The sequence below is a fragment of the Haemorhous mexicanus genome, chromosome 5, assembly GCF_027477595.1.
Source record: "Haemorhous mexicanus isolate bHaeMex1 chromosome 5, bHaeMex1.pri, whole genome shotgun sequence".
NCBI lineage: Eukaryota > Metazoa > Chordata > Aves > Passeriformes > Fringillidae > Haemorhous > Haemorhous mexicanus.
The window spans coordinates 14,979,905-14,998,934 of NC_082345.1; the positions used below are offsets into that span (position 1 = coordinate 14,979,905).

Below are 19,030 nucleotides of genomic sequence, written 5' to 3' on the forward strand. Positions count from 1 at the left end.
TCTTGTGGTTGTTGGGTTTAGATTTATTGGTTAAATTTATTAATCAAAAAATTGCCTTTATTTTTTAAGAGAGTTCAAAGATGAGCATTTGTTCTGTACCTAATGGTACAGCTTTGCAATAAAAGATTTGCTTTCCTTTGTCCTTTCCCACCCTACAGAGATGATTTTGGTAATGTAACAAAAAAGTGTAGTGCTCAGGGCATGCTTTGGCTTTCCCTAATTACAGGTAGCAGTTTTTGACTTTCAAAGCATTCTTCATTTGACTGTACACATAAATTTATTATAAATAATCAGTGATTAAGATCAACTTTTTGGGGTTGTGATACAGAAACAGCATCCAAACTTGCAGAAGAGATGCTCCTCCAGGGTCTGAGCTGCATATTCAGACATCTGAGGATGGATGCAGATACTTCAGTTAGGGCAGGGAAGGGTTTAGAGGTGTAGTTCTGTCTCCTCTCATGGTTCCTCATTTGTAACAATTTGTGACATCAGCTACACTGCAGTGTGTCCTGGTTTTATGCATTGTTGCAAACCAGTATAAATACTATATATATATATATATATATAAAAATGCTTTTGTGACAAGCTTGTAAGGGAGACTTGGCATTGGTCACCAGTTGTGCTTTGTTGCAGTTCTTCTTCCCTTAATTCCCTCTTTCCACCATTCCATTTTGTTCTACAAAACACGTCTAAGTGGTCTAGCCACAAGTGAATAAAGAATTTATTTTGCTTGAACAGAGATAAAATGTTTGCATTTTAGAACCTGTTTCAATGTTTTGAATAGAAAAGGATTTAAGACTTGAAATGTAACTTTATTGAAAGCTTTTGATAATAAAGTTTTGAAGGAAAGCATGCAGTATCTAAGAGTATGCTAAGACTCGGGTAGCAAGGAGCAGCTGATACACAGAATCAATGAACAGGAAGCCAGCTCTTTCCACTTTATCCATGGCTTCGTTGCTGGCAGAATCCTTGACCATATGGTAGAGTGTGGAGTGAAATTGAGACTCATCTTCCAGCTTTTCTGAAAAAGCTTCACTGGTTTCAGTGAGCTTGAGGTGTTGCACTTTCTCACCATTGAACATCAGAAGATACCAGTGGTTGCCTTTGGCAGAACCTGCAGTGAGATGTTCACTCACCTATTGCAGGAAGAAATGCACTGAGGTGAAGCCTGTGCTATTGTCAGAGTACAAATTCCAATATTTGTGTGTCACATGCACTTAACCTGAGAGTGGGAAAGCCACTGCAGCTTTCACAGTGGGGTGTGCTACCTTTCTTCAGCCACACGTGGGAGTGTTTGTCTGGCTGGGAGAAGTTTTAACCATGTATTAGCTCACAGGTGGAGACAAACCAGCAGAGAGGTTGCTCATTCCCTCCACTGCAGCAGGGAGCAAAAGAAAACCCTACAGGCAGGAAGAAAGTCCCAGCTGTTTTCTAAAAAGCTGGCACAGCAGATAGCTGATTTTCAAGGGGCCTCTGAAGAGCATGAAGCTCTGTCACCCCAGCTCTGGCTAAAGCCTCCCTTGGTGACTTTTCCTTAGTGTCCCTGTTGCTGGGACTCGTGTCCCCCAGTCTATGACACTGAACTGAGGTGGGGGCTGAAGCCACCACGGGTGAGTTAATTGTTTCTGACTGGGGAAGGAGTCAGTGCTGGTCTGCCCTGGAAGTCTGGGACTCCACAAACCTTGAACACAACTTGCTCTGGCCCTGCTTCTCCATTCCACTTGCTGTGAGCAAAAGCAAAAGCAGCTGCAAGCAGAGCCATCTGTTCATAGGCCTTCACTTCTGCCAGGGCAGCCTGCAGTGCACAAGTACAAATCAGACAAATCTCTGTTCCCTGTGTCACAGCAGTGCCAGAGCCTGCTTTACTCAGTCCCTGCCTCAGCTGGCAGCACAGCAGCTCCCAGTGCAGGAAAGGGTGACCTGAGTGAAAAACAGGGAAAAACCACCAGGAACCTCTCTGGCACTCACCTTCCTGGGCACAGGGACATACTTGGGAGAGTACTCTGCTGGGAAAATGTTCACTCCAGCTCTTTTCAAAGCTGCTCTGAGGGCAAAAGGACTCATCCATTTTCCTGTGATGTGGGAAAGCACCTCCTCCTCTTCCACCACTACTGAAGACAACATACACTGATTATCCTGTTGTACAAACCAGTGAAAGCAATTTACTGGTCATGGAAGCTCCTTTCTGGTTTAGGCTTCAAATATTGATATTTTTGCTATGCTGGGCATTACCCACATCATCTGCTACTCTGGGCTGTGACCTTTCATTTATAGATGCTGAAGAAAGCCAGCCTAGTGTAGGAATCAGAAATGACACTGGTGTACTGATTTATACACCAATGAACAGATGGGTAATCATGAGTAGCTTGAACTTTGATAACAAGGAGCATTAGTAGTAGGCTGCTGGAACTCCCTGTATTTCTCTTGTTAGAGCTGGGAGGAGAGAGAAACACTTTTCAGCTCTCTAACAGGTGGAACAGGCTTGAATGCAGCAAGGCAAAATCAGCAGCAAAACACTAACTGAAACTGTCCAGAGCAAGTGCACAGATGCTCTCTCATAGTAAATAACTGAAATTAAATAGCCAGTGCAGTGCTTGGAAAGGAAGAGAGATCCAAACTGCTCGCGTAGAAGTATCCCAAATTCTTAATCAGGGACACTAATAATTATGGGGGTTTTTATCTGCAAATGTTTGATTAAAAAATTATTGACAGTACCTTAATTCGTATCTGAATGGTTGCAAAGACTGCAGTAATTGTGAAGAGTCCTTCATCCACACCAGTAGGGTGCAATTCCCAGGCCTGATAGGGCAGGTTCAGGTGAGCATCCTGAAGAAGGGCTACTGTATGAAAGTCACCCATACTAAAGGTGATGCTCTTTTCTTCTGCTTCATAGGTTATCTTGCTGATGCCATCAGTTCTCCACCACTGGCCTGGACAAAGAGGATGGAAAGATGTACATGGAAGGCTTCTGGCAGTGATGCTGAAGTAAAACAAACCAAAGAAGTAGTAATAAAAAGAAAATGTAAAATCCCCAAATCAATTAACATTCAAGTCCCCAGACTATTTCTGGGCTCCACACTCGCCCTTATCTTTACAGCTGGATTGTTACAACAGTCCAACTCAGGTATAAATTCCACTATTCAAATTTGAAATAAATTTATGTCTTAAGTTCATACCTGCAGGATCCCATCGGCCTACCACAGGCACTTTAAAATAAATCACATTATCAGGGAGCCCCAGGGTTATCTGCACTGCTTCCCGTGTGCCATCTTCAGCCTGTCCTGGGGAATATGGATACACCTCTAATCCAACATCCAGCAGCTTTGGCAAGAGAGGAAAAGGACAGATAAAGGGTTTATCAGAAAATGCAGGGTTTTTTTCTTTGAGTTCATCTAACCACTGCTTTTTAACACCCATTTAAAATGGTTTGCCAATACTGCACATTTCCAAGTCCAGCTTTGGAGGCAGTGGAAGAGCAGCTACCACGAGGCCTTGGGCCCTTCCTGTGCTGCTGAAGGCACCCTCAGGGCAGGGCACAGCAGGGCCACAGCCATTCCTCATGGATCCCCAGCCCCAGACAGCAGGAGCAGGGGAGGCAAAAGCAGCTGTAATTCCACTGTCCCCACAGTGCCAGAGGGAAGGAGAGGTCACAGGGGCTGGGAATGAACATCCTGGGCCTCTTCCCCTGCCCACAGTCCTGCCCTCTGGGTTTGGCTTTTTGGGAGTTTTGCTTATTAAAGGTTTCCAGCCTCACAGTGCCATCTGTGGGGTCGGTCAGTGCTAGAGGAAACCAGAACCCAGTGCCCACAACCCTCAGCCAGCCTGAAGAGCCTGGAGCTGAACCAGCAGTGGTTTTTGGTACCACTGTGCCTCCACCTTTCACACGTGAAAAAATGATTTGCAAACCTTGCCTGGTTAGTTTGCTGCCAGGAATTCGTGTGCAGTGCATGTGACAGCAGTGACAAAGCTCAGGAGCAGCTCCTCAGGGGCACCAGGACTGATCCCTGTCCTCCCTCACCTCCACCATGGTCCAGTTCCCGACATCCTGGGCCTGGGGTGGCAGCTGCAAGGCAGAGATGTGGTACACACCCCCCACGGGCACCAGCTGCTCCAAATCCACAACTTGTGGTGCCTCTTCTCTGCCTCCTGGCTCCTCCTGCAGCAGGGCCTCCTCTTCTGGAAAGTTCAGCAGACAGCAGGAGTTCAGTGGGTGCCCAAACTCCCCGACATTGCCCTGTGCCGAGGTTCTCCCTGTGCTGGAAGTGCTTCACTCCGCAGCGTTTCAGCCCCACCTGCTGGGGCTCCTCAGCACTCACTGAACCGGGAACAGGCAGGGCTGGGCAAGGAAAAGCACTTCTGGACTGGGGCTGAGCTTTTGGATTTGTAGCCAGTTCCCAATGCTTTCTGTGGGAATAAGGTTTTACTGACAAAATGAGTCCATCACTACCCACAGAAGAATTTCACAAGGACAATAATGCAGTAGATACTGGGCAGGTTTAGTAAGATTGTATTGATAGGAAAAGAAATGAGGCAAATAAAGAGACATATAAAAATAAGGCACTAAAAAGTCATGTGCTGAAGGTGAAAGACATGGTAATTAAGAAGAGCAAGAGGATTTAACATGAAACACAATTTTCAGATAACAAAGATAATTTCTTTTTTTTCCTATGCATAATTATGTATATATCACAAATGTATGAACCTAAGGTTTAATTAGTTGGAAAATGTTAGTTAAAGGCAGAAACACTGCGGAAAAATGGCCATAAAATATTTTCTTTAAAAAAGCCAAACCAGCCCACATAAAACATCACAAGGGATGGTACAGGAGGAGTTACAGTTGACAGGAATCAAGAAAAAAGTGTTCAATACTGTAGAAACAGCTACTGTAATTTTTAGGAAATTTTCTCTGAGAGAGAGTAAGACCATATCAAAAAATGAGAACACTCTCTGTAAATTGTCTTCAAGCTTAAAAAAAAAAAGTGAAAATGGTGTTAATTTAATGTCAGATTTAGTTACATTCTGCAGAGGTTTTACTCTACTGTATCACACACCACCATAATGTGCTTTTACAGTTATTCTGAACAACAAACTTACCAAGTAGCAAAAAACATTTTAGTGCATTTTATAGTGGTAGCCTACACTTTAACTTGTTTTTTAAAATAATATTACAAAGATATATAAGTATCTTCTAAAGAAACTATTTATTGTCCCAAGGTAATTTATCTCCTTAACAGAGGCAAAATAAGGGTAAATCCAGAGAAACTGTCACTCTTCTCTGTTGCATTTCTGGTTTTTAACCCTCACTTACCTGGCTCCTTGTTTTGAACTTAAGGTAACTGAGCATCCTCTCATTGCTCTTCTCAAAAGTGATTGAAAGAGTTTGCAAACCATGAGCGTGCCAGAAAAAGCAGTTTTTTCCTTCTTTCCTTATTAAAACATACGAAAAGGCTGGAAAACATTTAGGTATAACTGTGCACATCTGTGCACATTCACTTCGTCTAAAACTGTGGTAGGGGTTTTCAAAGCCTGACAGAAATAAAATACAACTTCCTCCACATGAGGCCCAAATCCTTAATAGTCTTTTGAAAACCTTGCTTTTAGGGTTTTGTCTGACAACTGGTTCTCTGGACTGTGCTCACTCCAAAGTGTTGTGGGGTGGGGTTTGTTTTTTTACCAGAAGAAAAAAGGTGTAAAGTGGAGATAAATTATGCTAATAGATGTTTGCAGTTCTTTTATTTAAGTCAGTACCACAAGAAAATTCACTCTTATTAAAGCAAAGGACAACACACAAAGTAATTTGTAACTCATGTGGGACACACAAACAGTTTTATTTCCTAGAATTAGGCCCTCTCACTTTAAGCACCCATTTAGATAATACTCAGCACCACCCTACACTACACCAATGCCTACCATGATATGCATTGGAATCATCATTTTCTGAGGAAGTAAATCTCCCCAGAGCCTGGCAGATTCATAAAGACTGTGTGTCTCACCCATAAACATATGTATAGTAATACACATATCTATAGAAACATGATAAACATGTACATAAGCATAAATAATAAAGAAATAAAAATAAGTGTGGGGACAAACTCCATTTTCCTATCTGTCCTGTTATCTCTCCACATGATTCAACAATCATTAATAGAAATGCCAACAAAACCCAAATCATATCAACACATCCCTATATTTATAAGCTTTGCTCCATTCACATGGAGATATTGCAGCGTTTCCATGGATCATAGAATGGCCTGGGTTGGAAAGGACCTTAAAGTCCAGTTCCAGCCCCCTGGGCACCTCCCACTATCCCAGGCTGCTCCAAGCCCCATCCATCCTGGCCCTGGACACTTCCAGGGATGGAGCAGCCACAGCTTCTCTGGGCAATCTGTGCCAGGGCCTTCCTACACTCACAGGGAACAATTTTTAACACATAAAATACTTAGCCTAAGTACTTTTGTAGTGCTGCACATTAAAAATAACCACATACCTTGTGATGGTGCATCCAAGATGTCTGAATTCTTCTCAGTTTCCTCCTCTGTCTCTTTTTTCTCATCTGTGTTATTGCTGGTCCCTTTCAGCGAGGCAGAACTCTCCTAGACAAAAAGCAAGAGACATTTTTCCATTAGTCAGAGACAAATACAATGAAGAAGAAGGTATCACCTCCTTCAAGGAGGTGATACACAAACCAAGGAGAAGGGATACACAAGCATTTGTACCAATCTTCCTACAGGGTCAAGGTTTTAAGAGAAATAATTTCTACCCAGCAATCAAAAATATTTTTATTAAAGGTACTCTCTGATTTGGAACTGGATTTAGAGATAGAGACAAAGTTACTTTATTTCCACAGCAAATTCCATCTTGAGCTCCCTGAGTGCCAAACAAGCACCCAACACTTTTTCAGCAGAGTGTGCACTCAAAACTTGTGCTTTTTGCTGATTTCACAGTCAGCAGAATGGCACAAAGTAAAATGCAAGTCGAGGCTGAATCCAAACCAACACTGAAACTGAGCCAGGTCCCCATCTGCAGCTTTGGCCTGTGCCTGGCCCAGGATATTTATTCCCTTTCACACTGTATTTCACTGTATTTACACAGAGCAATGTGGGGGAGCTCAAGGTACAGCCAGACAGGAGGATGCTGAGAAACATCCCCTGGATTTCCAGACAAATATCCAATGCAGACAGGGATTCATCCATGCCACAGCAAACTCCTTTGGAGGCACAGCACCTTCTGTGCCCTGGCTGTGCCTGCCAGCATGTGGGAAGAACACACATCTCCTCAAACAGGACAGGAGGTGAGAGGACAGAAGCTGAGAGAAGTGGAGCCTTCAGAGGGAAGAGGAAAATTCACAAAATGGATTGAGAGAAAGAGCGCCACAACCTGAGAAAGAAAAAGAGAGGGAATAAAATGAAGCAGCTTAAAGAAAGTCTGAGAAATGTAGGTGAAAAGTACCAAAAGATAAGATTTGTCATAAAAAAAATTAAAAAAGGAACCAAGAGAAGCAGGATTTCAAGCATTGATTCATTCTGTCCCCAAAGTTGTTGGGGACAGAAAAGGAGAAAAGCTATGATCATGAACAGAGGTTCAATCCCCATTTGATCCCAGTATGGATCCCAGAATTTACTCACTTAAGAGTTGGACTCAAGGATCCTTGTGGGTCCCTTTCTACTCGAATTATCCTATGAAATTGCTCCAAACATAGTAAGAAGGCCTAAAACTTGATGTTTTGTCAGTTGTTTCTGCATAATTTTAGGTAGAGAACACAGGATATTTATCTGAAAGTCACAGGTGATACACAGAGTGAAAACCCCAAATGCAGTATGGACAACACAAAACCAAGCAACCTCCATCACACCTAAAGCCAACATATTCCATGGAAGAGAGCTGAGGAAGAGGACGGGCAGCCAGAAATTGTATTTGAAAAGGCTCTAACAGCAAAGGGTCAGCACACAGATATGGAGCAGCCAGGCACCTGCACAGCCAACACCTGCTGAACTCTGAATCTCAGTCTGCACGCTGCAAATTTCCCTGAAATTGGACTCCTGCAGGGATTTTGTGGGGCTGTCATTTTTCCAGCAGCAGAATCCATTCATCTTTATATATGCTAGAGATTTATAGAAATATCTCGCAATGGCACTTCATGCTTGATCCTATTTTAGACCACCAAAAGCCAACTGCACACCCTGTCCAAACTTCCCTTTCTACTTTCCATCTTTCCATTCCCTTGAGAAGATCTGACACTGTTGACACAAGCTGTCTTTTCCTATGAAACATTAAAGGATTTGGCTGTCCTGCACAGGACACTGTGACTAAGCCTGAAGTTTACAAGAGCAGTGTAGGGTATCCTTTGAGGAGGTTTTTACCCACCTTTCTTCCCTTAGAACCCATTTCTTCTGCAGCAGGCACGCTGGGCTCTTCCCTGCCTTTCTCCGCCTCTTCTCCTGGTTCTTGCCCAGTGTCTTCTGGATGCTCAGCTAACTCCATGCTGTCTGAGGCCCCCGGCCTTGGCAGCCCTTGGCACTGCACCCACAGGGGAGACAGGTGGTCGTAGTTGGTGTGCAGCACACGAACGGCCACGCTGCTCAGAGCCAGGGATAAGGGCAGCTCAAAGCCGTGCCCTGCATCCTGGAACACGTGGTCCTTGAACCTGGCAAGGGCAGGGACACAGCAACAGGGCCTGATGAGATTGGCAGCACTTCATTTGGTGCTTCCTCACAAATGGTCAAATCTCTTCTGGCATTTGTTGCAGTGTCTGAGAAAAGCTGTGGGATGGCACAGCGCTTGTGCTGGATGTCTGTGAGACCCTCCAGCAAAGCCACAGCTGCATCAAGGGGATCAGAAGTTTCAAAAGTAAGTCTTGACAGGATGACAATGAGGCAGGATCAGATGGCAGCTCTTCTACAAACTACATTCCTGGTAAAACTGACTAATTTATTGGGAAAATCCCTGCACAGCTGTCTGTGTTACATCACTCTCAGCACCTTTCAAAATAATTCAAATAATACTCACTTTTGAATAAGACAAACCAGCCACAACTTCTAAAAATTTTCCAGTAAAGCAACACCTAGCTTTTAATTGTTGGTTGAATATTTTAAGTGAATCTTTCTGCTGGCCAAAAGACTTTAACACTTAACCCATATGGGTTTTTCTTGCAGGTCAGTCTGACACTGCTCAGCACCCACCCTTCTACTTATCTTAACAAAACTCACAGCAACAGGTCCTTAGTCAAGCTAAAGTCCTTTTAATAACTTATTCCTTACATTTATGGAGTGGGAGTAGGAAGTCTGCTCAAAAATCTCATTTTGAAAATGTACCATTTATATGGTAATCTATTAAAACCACAAAACTTAGATTCAGAAATGATAGTGCATCCCAGGCTCTAAAGTATTTTCTCTAATTGAGAACAAAGTATCATTCACTGCTTTGCAAGCAACTGGAACAATTTAGAAAATAATAAATGCATCAGCAAGAAACACTGCTTCTAGAAGAATTTCAATTCTCTGCATGAGCTTTACTGTTTCTCTTCCAAATTTGTTCTGGCAGTGACAGCGTTCTGCTGCTGCATTTTAAGAAAGAAATTTATATATCTCTAAACCACTCCTTAGCAGCAGCCAGCACTGAGAGTCTGCAGAACGGATGCTATTCAACAACAAAAAAAAAAGATTACGAGAAATTGATTCTTAGTGTTTACTCAACAAAGCCAGGCCTCATTTCAAATTAATAACTTCAGTGTGCTGTACCTTACTTTCTTCTTCAGATTGGCCCAAATACAGAAAGTAACGTTTTTATCCTTTAGGACTGTGTGCATATTCCCAGTTTCAGAATCTTCATACATACTAGCTATCTACAAGGAAAAAAGCCAATTAAATTTATTTCACTTTGATTTACTTACATTTACTTGAATAAAAAAATACATGTAAGAATGAAAAGACACCAGATCAAGCCCAGTTGTGTTGTATTTATATATTAAAGCACAACAGTTATAAACTAAAATCTGTTGCTTAAAATTTGAACTACATTGCTTTTTTTTCTCTGACTTCATAAATTCTGTGAGCCAAGTACTGCCAAATATGGGTTCTTCCATTATTTCCCTAATTCTCAGGATAAATTATAAAAAACAAACAAAAAAAGGATTTACTGAGCAATAATGGACTCCTACCCCAGATACACTGTACAGATTACTTTATCATTTGGGCAACATCAAACTTGTGAAACACTGATTCTATTGGGAGCTTAATCCTAAATTCAGTAAACAAGAATTCAACATTTCTTAATTTGCAGGGGGTTTTGACTGTGCACATACAACTACTTAACTATTTCACTAATACTCCTTTGCTAAACATACTTCATATATGTGATTAATATTCTTGAAATAGCAAGGTCACTACCTACACATGCAGCTCAGAAAACTGACTCTCCAGCACAATTTCATTTTCTTGTTTGAGTACTCTTCACCTTTCCCATGATCTTAGTTTCAAAAATATTTTAATTACACGAACTTGTATTAAAAAAATGTGTACAAGGCAACCTTATGAGTTGCTTTTCACATCAACAATTTTTTGGTACAGTCAAAAAATTTTATACAACACCTCTTGTTTTCATCATCCCCAAGTCTCACAAAATTTCCCAGTAGTTTATTCTTGGCTGACTTAATGATGAGATTTTCCACTGTAAAGTTCAGATTTTCAGGAGTTTTGAATAATTACCAAGTCTGGTGAGTGCTATAAATATGACTTGGAAACTCAGACTCATCTCTGTGACAGTTTAGGACCAAGCAGAGCCAACCACCATTAAATGACACTTGGTGTTAACTTATGTGCACAAATCACAGCTTTGAAGCAGTAAATCTCACTCACTTTGAGCAGGTTCTGGGTAGCATCATTGTACTTCTGGTGAAGCAGATCCTGCAGTTGAAGAATAACTTCCTGGTACTGGTCTCGTTGTGTGTCTGTGATCTCTTCTGGTGCTGCCTCCAGAAGAAGAAACTCCAACTTCTCAATCAACTAGAAAACATTTACATGGGAGAAGTATCTGTTTTGACACTATTCTTAACATATTGTGTGCTCTGTCATAAAAAATGAGGCAAACCTACTTCCTTTGCACCTAAACAGATTTTGGTCATAAAAATAACCTTTTTTTTTTATAGACAGATAAGAAATCTAACTCAGAATCAAACCAACCCAATGAAACCTGTATTCCACGTGCAAATTCACGCCCCAGTTTCCAGAAGACCCCATTTAACTTTCTGAAAAACACCATAAAGTCAGCATAAATGAAAATAAAATCCTAAATTTACAGAGCAGGCACAGATTGCTTAAAATTGCTTCACAAGCTATCAATGGCTGGTGACTTCTGTTGGTAAAAATCAAATCTGGGAACTTTTGCTCTTACATGACATTTTACTGGCTCAATTTTACAAAATGATTGTTGTCCACCAAAGCATTTATATCTGACATGAGCTTGTATGCTCTGGCTTAAAATGGAAGGGAATATGGGTGTTGGAATGCTAGAGCTCAGTGTAAGAAACACAGCCTACAAATCCCTTAAATGCATATTGAAAGTCAATACACATCTTCTTCAGGGTTAACAACAGATCTCTAATTTAGGAAAAATTGAAGAAAAACTTCTAGGTGTTGAAGGTCCTTCACTCATTTGGCCATGAAAAATGGGAAAACAGAATTAGAGAGGGCTGTTAAGGATGTGTTAAGCTTAAATTTAAATACACCATTTTAACACTTACATTTAGCACCACTTCCTTCTTCTCCATCACAAGCTGAACATCCACATCTTGGTCATCACGCCACAAGCTCATGAAAGTGTTGATCTCCTGAGGTACAGTGGGGTCAGGAGTCCCATCACAGCTGAGGTAGTGCTCCCACTGCAGGAGAGTTCAGAGAAAAGTGGATACAGGTGTGCTGCACATTGCTATTACAAGAAAAAGGAGGATTCTGAAAGACAAATATATTATAGTGACAAATTCACACCTGCATCTAAACAGGATTCTAACACCACCTGGTTTATTATCCCTATGCCAGGAAAAAAAGGTTTACTTTGATATTAATAAGTTAAGATGCTTCTGCCCACCTCACACTTGTTTATATCTCTTAATCAGAGGGTTCTGCTCTGTTCCGCAAATGCAATGAACTGAGTACCTGCCACAAGGGAGGGGCTGGAAGAATAAAATGACTGAGAACAGAAATGAGGAAGGTGCAGGTGGAAGAGGCAGGTGGGCCTCAGATCAGATTCTGCCAAGAAAACTGAAAATTCCTACACTGGCAAATAAAGTTGATTAAGAGCCTCTACTGTAACACACCTACTCCTCCTTTCTCTGCCTCTGAGGGAGATTTCCTCTCCCTTACCAGCATCAATTCTCCTGTCGCAGAAACCTCTGGTAGGAGTGTGAAATCCTAGATTAGGGCTTTTTAAAAATAATTTTATTTTCAAATCAATTCTTGGTCATCCCTATAAGAGATGGAAAGAAAAAATCAGTGGCAGACTAAACCCACTTAATGCCAAACATAAGCCTAACACTGGCTCATGGGATCAATTTATCACCCATAATGGAATTTTTTTCATCCATAGAATAGGACATTAAGAAAACATTGCCCCCCTGTTTGCTGTGAAGATGAATAACCCCATGCTACTGAAAACTGCATTGCAAAGGAAAATATATCTTTTAAAGCAAAAGCACTTACTTATAGGATTGCATTCCCAACCAGTTCCACCAGCATTCCCACTGACTTCAAACAAAGCAACAACAGGGGACTACTGAGTGCACTGGAAACTCCTATATAGAAGACTGATCAATTTTCAATAGTAAGGCATCTCTTTTTTTTACATCTTTGCACTTAAAAGAGAGCTTCACTTTTATCATCACATTCTTAGAAGTAACAGCACTTTTTTTGAGAAAAAGGGTAAATTTCATGGTAAATTGTAAATGCATGTCTTCATCTAAACTGAAATTGTTCAGAAATAGATGTAGAAACTCACTATTTGGTATTATATATTTATTTGATAATAAATAATCTTAACAACAGACTAAAATTTCCCATAATCTATTAGTGTTTTATCAGTCTTATTTTAAAATCAATAGTTATAGTTTGTCAAAAACATCCACAAACAACAGCTGGCAATGATCACAAGCTGTAAGAGGGAAATGCCAATTGCCTTCAGAGAAAAATGGTTATAGTGAGAGTGGTAAAGCTGTCAAAGATGCTGTGGTATCTCCAACTTTTAAATATTTCAAAACCCAACTGAGCACCTTGATTTAACTTCAGACTTTGTCCTGCTTGGTGCAGGAGGTTGAACTGCAGGAATTTCTGAAGTCCTCTCTAACATGATTTATTCAACATGATCACGGAGTTGTTCTGCAGACTTTAACGGGATTAAGCAATACACAAGACAAATACAAAATCCTTGTGTCCACAGGACTGTAGGATATTAAACCTTTGGTTCCTTACCTGACCAAATGTCCTTATCAGACTGAGTGATGTGTCTGCAGGATTCTCAAGAGTGAAATCTACTGTATTTCCACACTTTACCACTTCAAATTGAACTTGACAGGTACATAATGCCATTGGGTGATGACACAACCACCATGGATGTCACCCTAAACTGCAGACATCAACTTTTAGCTGCATTTTCAGACGTTTCCAGCCCTGACCTGGGTTTGTGCCACATACTTCAAAAATCGGGCAAACCTCTCTCTCTGAATGATGACCTGTGATATCCAGGAGCCACTGAAACAAATGCTCTACAGAACTTTTTTTAAAGCCCTGGCATAACTTTTTTGGTGAAATGGTTAAAAGCAGAATGAATTAAAGAAATAAAAGAGGAAGAATAGGTAGCAGAATATCTGAAATTACATTTCCTTATGACTGTCGGGGTAAGGTGTGGGGCATTGATACTTTGATCACCAAACAGGCTCCTCTTTGCCCACATTTCTTTTTTGTGTGCTTTAAAGTAAAGAAGATAAGAGAGTGAGCATGGCCTGTCACTGCTTTGAGAAGGAATTCAAAATGCTGTCATAGCACACACCTACATTCTAGAACCGGAAGCTCCTGAAGTCTCTTCCTTGCCAAACCTCTGGGCAGATTTTGGCAAGAAAGCTTACCTTGGCTTGTTCTCTGTAATCCATTTTCCAGTGCTGTGCAGAAAGAAACTTCTGTTCCAGTGAATGAAGTTCTGCTAGTTCAGATTCCCTTTCTCCTTGATACTGTTAAAAAAAATGCAACTATCAAACAGAGCAGTTAAATAGTTGGCTTATTTCTTACAATTATTTTACATAGAAGAAACAAATTGGGGATATTTGAATGAGTTATTATTTAAACAAATCCAAACGCTGAAAACTTGCTTTTTTTATGAAACATCCAATTGAGAACACTGCAGTAGTTTGCAATATGTTATTGTCATTACAGTAGCTGCTGAGCCACATGATAAACATAATGTGACATATGATTGCAACCTCTCACTTCAACAGCTTCCATATCAGCACCCTGGAGCCAGCTCTAATGGGCTCTAATGGGAGCTGCTAAAAAATGTAAGCATAATTTAGAAAAGACATGCAAGATTGTTCTATTTTTTCCCTTTTAGTTTCTATTATTTTAAGGTCATTTTCTCCCTAGGAAGAAAAAAAGTATTCTGTGAAGTACAAGAAGAGTAGACAAGAGTGACTAAAAAAAAATTAGTTTGTTGTAAATCTCTTTTTTTTTTCTTTTTAAACACAAAAATATTTATCTATTACCAATCACTTTTTGTTCTGAATGCCAGACCGGTCAGAAAATAAATATACATAGTCTAATACACACACATATATATACACAAATACAAATCACTGTATCTGCCTGAACAGGGAACCAATTAAGGAATTTGTACCAAATATCCTCATGGGGAATATGAAAAATACATTCAATTGAAAGCACAGTGGAAATGGGAAATAAAAAAAAGGCATTTAACCAAACTTAAGAAACACATATGACAAAAGGCAATGTATTTAAATTTATCAAAACCGGAAAATTTCCTCCATATTGTTCCCAACAATAAGTGCATAAGGAAATGAATTCCTATAAATCACTCGTGTTTTATAGGCCTTGTCTCAAGTTTAGAAATAGGATTAGATTTTTTCATTGAGTAAAAGACTAACCTTAGCCTCAAGCTTTTCCAAGCGCTCTTGATACAGTCTCTCCCGTTCAAGTCTTTCTTCTTCTTCTTGTTGAGCTCGTAATAGGGCTTCAGCTGAGGATTGGAAAAGAGATCAAGGGCATAACTATGCTTTCCTAAATAAAATCTAAGAAATTATTTGGTAACCAGCTGCGATGATAAAACCACTATAAAACGAGCAACATAATTGTTTATCTTTCAATGCACAGAAATCTCCCATATGAAGACTGATCGAAATTAATTTGAATACTACTAAAACACACTGTCTCTGGCACTGCCCCATCAGTCTGCGAGTGCTCTCTCCATCTACAGCTTCAATGGACACAGGTTCTCAATCCAAAGTCTTGAGTGAAACTCAGTGCTTTAATCTCAAATTCCTTTTCTTCTTTTCTACAATGTCTATTTTACAGCTGTTTGTTCATTGAAATCCACTTCAGGATCTGCTACTCCACAGTTCTTGCTTCTCTTTGCTGCCATAGGGACTAGAAAATTAGAGAGGATATGAAAACTTAAACTGATTCAACCTCTAAGCCTTCAGCCCAAGATGGCACAGCCTGTGTGCCATCCAGATGTTCCCAGTGACTTGATGTCATCACCTCCAAGTAAATTGTGTCAAGCGTGTGCTGCACTGAGGCAAGAGCAGCAGCAGCTCCCAAATCTGCCTGTGCCCACCTGAGCTTCCACTCCCACCACAAAAGCTTACCAGTGATTAGCAATCACTGACTGGCAGTCACAGCCTGCCCAAGCCCCCACCAGGACGGATTAACGGCAAGTTAATTCTTTCCCAACTTCCTAATTGCAGTAGGAATAACTAGAGAAGAGAGTACTGCTCTGATAGGGAAGTGAGGTGCAGCATCAAGGAACAGGGAGTTTGGCCCACACCAGGAAAGAGGGAAGAGCATTTCCATTTGTGAAACAGAGACAGCAATTCAGATCTAGTTCAGGGCATTACCTTCTGCCCATTTATTTAAAATTAACAATTTGTCCATCACAATCCCTCAAAATGAAGTGCACAGTACCTTTCAGCCTTGCTTCCTTTCCTTTCTTTGACTTTCCCTTTTTGCCATTGAATTTCATGTTTGCAATAAGGGAGAGGAAAACAAATGTCAGTATTATTTTAATACAGTTTGGCAGTTCTATAACTCTATAACTTTGCCCTTCCAATGTGATGCCTCAATTAAGATTTTAGACTCCCTAGACAGCCAATGAAGGCCCCAGAATAGTAATGCACATTCTGGACTAAATTTTTTTCTTCTCTTTTTTATGATAAGGTCTTAAAATTAATGCATTTTTCTATGCTAGACATTCCCAAACACAGCCACAACACAAGAGTATTAAAATCTTTTGGTTTAATGTAGAAATTGAATAGCTGGCAGATCTGCTAAGAAAGTAGATGCTACAACTTCAAACATTGTAAGAAATACTGGAAAATGTGTTTTGGGACAAGCCTGGCATTTAGAAGCATCTAGTTCACAAGACAAAACAGCAAAGAGGTCTCTTTTCTATTATAAAATCTCACTCCAGACAGTTCACTGCTCACCTCCAGCATAATCCTTGAGTAACTATATTTCAAATTTGAGGTTCTCAGAAATTATCTGACCACTGTTCCTTCTTCACACACACTTATTTCACACTTTGATTTCAACTATCCCACATTCAGATATAAATAACTACTTGTTCACTTCACACTACTTGGCATGGCAATATATATATTTAAATGCAACTTTGAGTACAGAGATTGTCATGAAGCTGGGACAAACACAATGGTGACAATTAAGTGTCACCAGAGTCTGAGTGCATCTTATCGCATTTGGTACCAAAGCATTCATTTGCAAAATTATCCCAAAACAGAGTCAGTAAAACTCACACTTCTACCCATTAGGATTTCAGGGAAGAATTTGTTCTTTTCACTTTGATAAATAAATAAATAGACAAATAAATAAACAAACTGAAAATGGAAAACCTGCTTGTTTCAATTACTTGAAATCAAGTTTTAGTCAACTTCTTTTCACATTCCTATGACTTAACAGAGCACTGAGAAGAGTGAGATGGGGAGGGGTAGATAAATTCATTATCACTGAAGTGAGAATAACCCACAGAACCAATTTCTGCAACTCAATTTCCCATGGACTTCTGCCTGTGTTACTTCACCCCCCCTTATTCTGTGTTTCACCTATGGCTCAAGTAACAGAATCCAGAAGCATTCAGGTTGGAAAAGACCTCCAAGATCATCAAGTCCAAGCTGTGCCCAATCCCCACCTTGTCCCCCAGCCCAGAGCACTGAGTGCCATGTCCAGGGATGGCGACTCCAAACTTCCCTCGGCAGCCCCTTCCAATCTTGACAAACCTTTTGTGATGAAATTCCTGCTGATATCCAACCTGTCCCTCCCCTGGCACAGCTTGAGGCCGTTCCTCACATCCTGCCCCTTATTCCCTGGGAGCAGAGCCCGATTTCCCCCGGCTGTCCCCTCCTGTCAGGGAGTTGTGCAGAGCCAGAAGGTCCCTCTAGAGCCTCCTTTTCTCCAGGCTCACCCCCACCCCCCGCCCAAGCTGTACCTGGTGCTCCAAACCCCTGCCCAGCTCCTTTCCCTTCTCTGGACACGCTCCAGCCCCTCAATGTCCATCTTGCAGTGAGGGGCCAAGAACTGGACACAGCACTCGAAGTGTGGCCCCACCAGAGCCCAGGGGACATTCACTGCCCTGGTCCTGCTGCCACCTCATGGCTGGGACAGAGCCAGGACACGCCTCTCTGCCTGGACACCCGTTGCCAAGCCACACAAGCGGTGGCTGCGCTGGCCATGCTCCCTCCAGCAGCGCTGCACGAACATTTGGCTTCCCTGCTGAAGGCACAAAAGCTCGGTGTCCTGGAGACGCCTCTTCCTCCTTCAGATTCATTAACCCTGGCCAGCTGCCTCAGGAAAAAAACCAAAAAATCGGATAAAAAACCCCAAACCCAACAGTGAACTACAGTATGTTTCCGCCTACCTACCTTTTTTTTCGGGGCCTAAAAGATCAGAAGGGAAAAAAAAAGGAAAGGGAACATGAGAAAACAATGTATCAGCTAGAAAGGAATAATTAGAAAAATAGTATTATTCTGTTAAAATTGGATGTGATCATCTATTGAAAACTATAATGACAAGAATTTCAATACTGCAGAAAATTAGCCACTAATACATGACTCATGGAATGAAGTTTTTACTACTGAGCCATTCTAGCAACAAAGTGTGAGCCACCTCCCGGCTGGTTCCACAAGGAGCACCCACAGCAGTAACCCACGGCGCACGGACTCATACCGGGGCTCACACAACAGATAACGCGTCCATCGGGTGCTGTTTCAGCCTCAAAGCCTTTCTCCCACCTCCTGGCACTTCGGCAGCTAACAAGGAACACCCCGCTTTACTCCACAACCTCATCCTTCCCCATCCCACCATGTAACCCGTACCCCAGGCCCCTTCCCCGCCCCACCATGTCCTGCCGCGGGTGGCGGTGGCCGTGTCCCTCAGGATGTGATCCCGCCGCGGGTGGCGGTGCCCGTGTCCCTCAGGACGCCGGTGCCCGTGGCCCTCAGGATGTGATCCCGCCGCGGGTGGCGGTGCCCGTGTCCCTCAGGACGCCGGTGCCCGTGTCCCTCAGGATGTGATCCCGCCGCGGGTGGCGGTGCCCGTGTCCCTCAGGACGCCGGTGGCCGTGGCCCTCAGGATGTGATCCCGCCGCGGGTGGCGGTGCCCGTGTCCCTCAGGACGCCGGTGCCCGTGTCCCTCAGGATGTGATCCCGCCGCGGGTGGCGGTGCCCGTGTCCCTCAGGACGCCGGTGGCCGTGGCAGCGCCCGCCTCCCTCAGGCTCCCGCGGCCCCCCGAGGCCCCGCCCGCAGCC

General features: G+C 42.1%; 1 protein-coding gene across 14 annotated transcripts; it reads right to left on the reverse strand.

Moving 5' to 3' along the window:
* Positions 1-697: 697 nt before the first annotated feature.
* On the reverse strand, positions 698-19,016 carry LOC132327157 (dynein axonemal intermediate chain 7-like). Of its 14 annotated transcripts, none has more exons than XM_059846014.1 (16): positions 18,622-19,016; positions 18,146-18,160; positions 16,176-16,212; positions 15,140-15,231; positions 14,111-14,212; positions 11,738-11,875; positions 10,854-11,000; positions 9,738-9,841; positions 8,365-8,644; positions 6,488-6,593; positions 4,019-4,176; positions 3,177-3,321; positions 2,716-2,930; positions 1,969-2,136; positions 1,682-1,795; positions 698-1,136 (listed from the first exon to the last, which is right to left on the reverse strand). In XM_059846014.1, the coding sequence occupies exons 1-16, from the start codon at positions 18,622-18,624 to the stop codon at positions 861-863; spliced, it is 2,100 nt and encodes a 699-aa protein (XP_059701997.1). In that variant the 5' UTR covers positions 18,625-19,016; the 3' UTR covers positions 698-860. The 14 variants fall into 14 exon arrangements, with proteins under 14 accessions (XP_059701997.1, XP_059701995.1, XP_059702001.1 ...); XM_059846012.1 differs by having other exon boundaries at positions 17,983-18,160; XM_059846018.1 differs by lacking the exon at positions 16,176-16,212 and having other exon boundaries at positions 18,622-19,015.
* Between the last annotated feature and the right edge of the window lie 14 nt (positions 19,017-19,030).

What these genes read in the sequence shown, in the direction of transcription:
- LOC132327157 (XM_059846010.1), bottom strand. Translation starts at nt 17,848, where the DNA reads ATGTCCCCTGGGCTCTGGTGGGGCCACACTTCGAGTGCTGTGTCCAGT. An exon ending in GCAGGGGTTTGGAGCACCAG is followed by an intron (nt 15,232 to 17,712) that starts GTACAGCTTGGG and finishes TCCAATCCTCAG; the next exon opens with CTGAAGCCCTATTACGAGCT. An exon ending in AGGCCGATGGGATCCTGCAG is followed by an intron (nt 2,931 to 3,176) that starts GTATGAACTTAA and finishes CTCTTTGTCCAG; the next exon opens with GCCAGTGGTGGAGAACTGAT.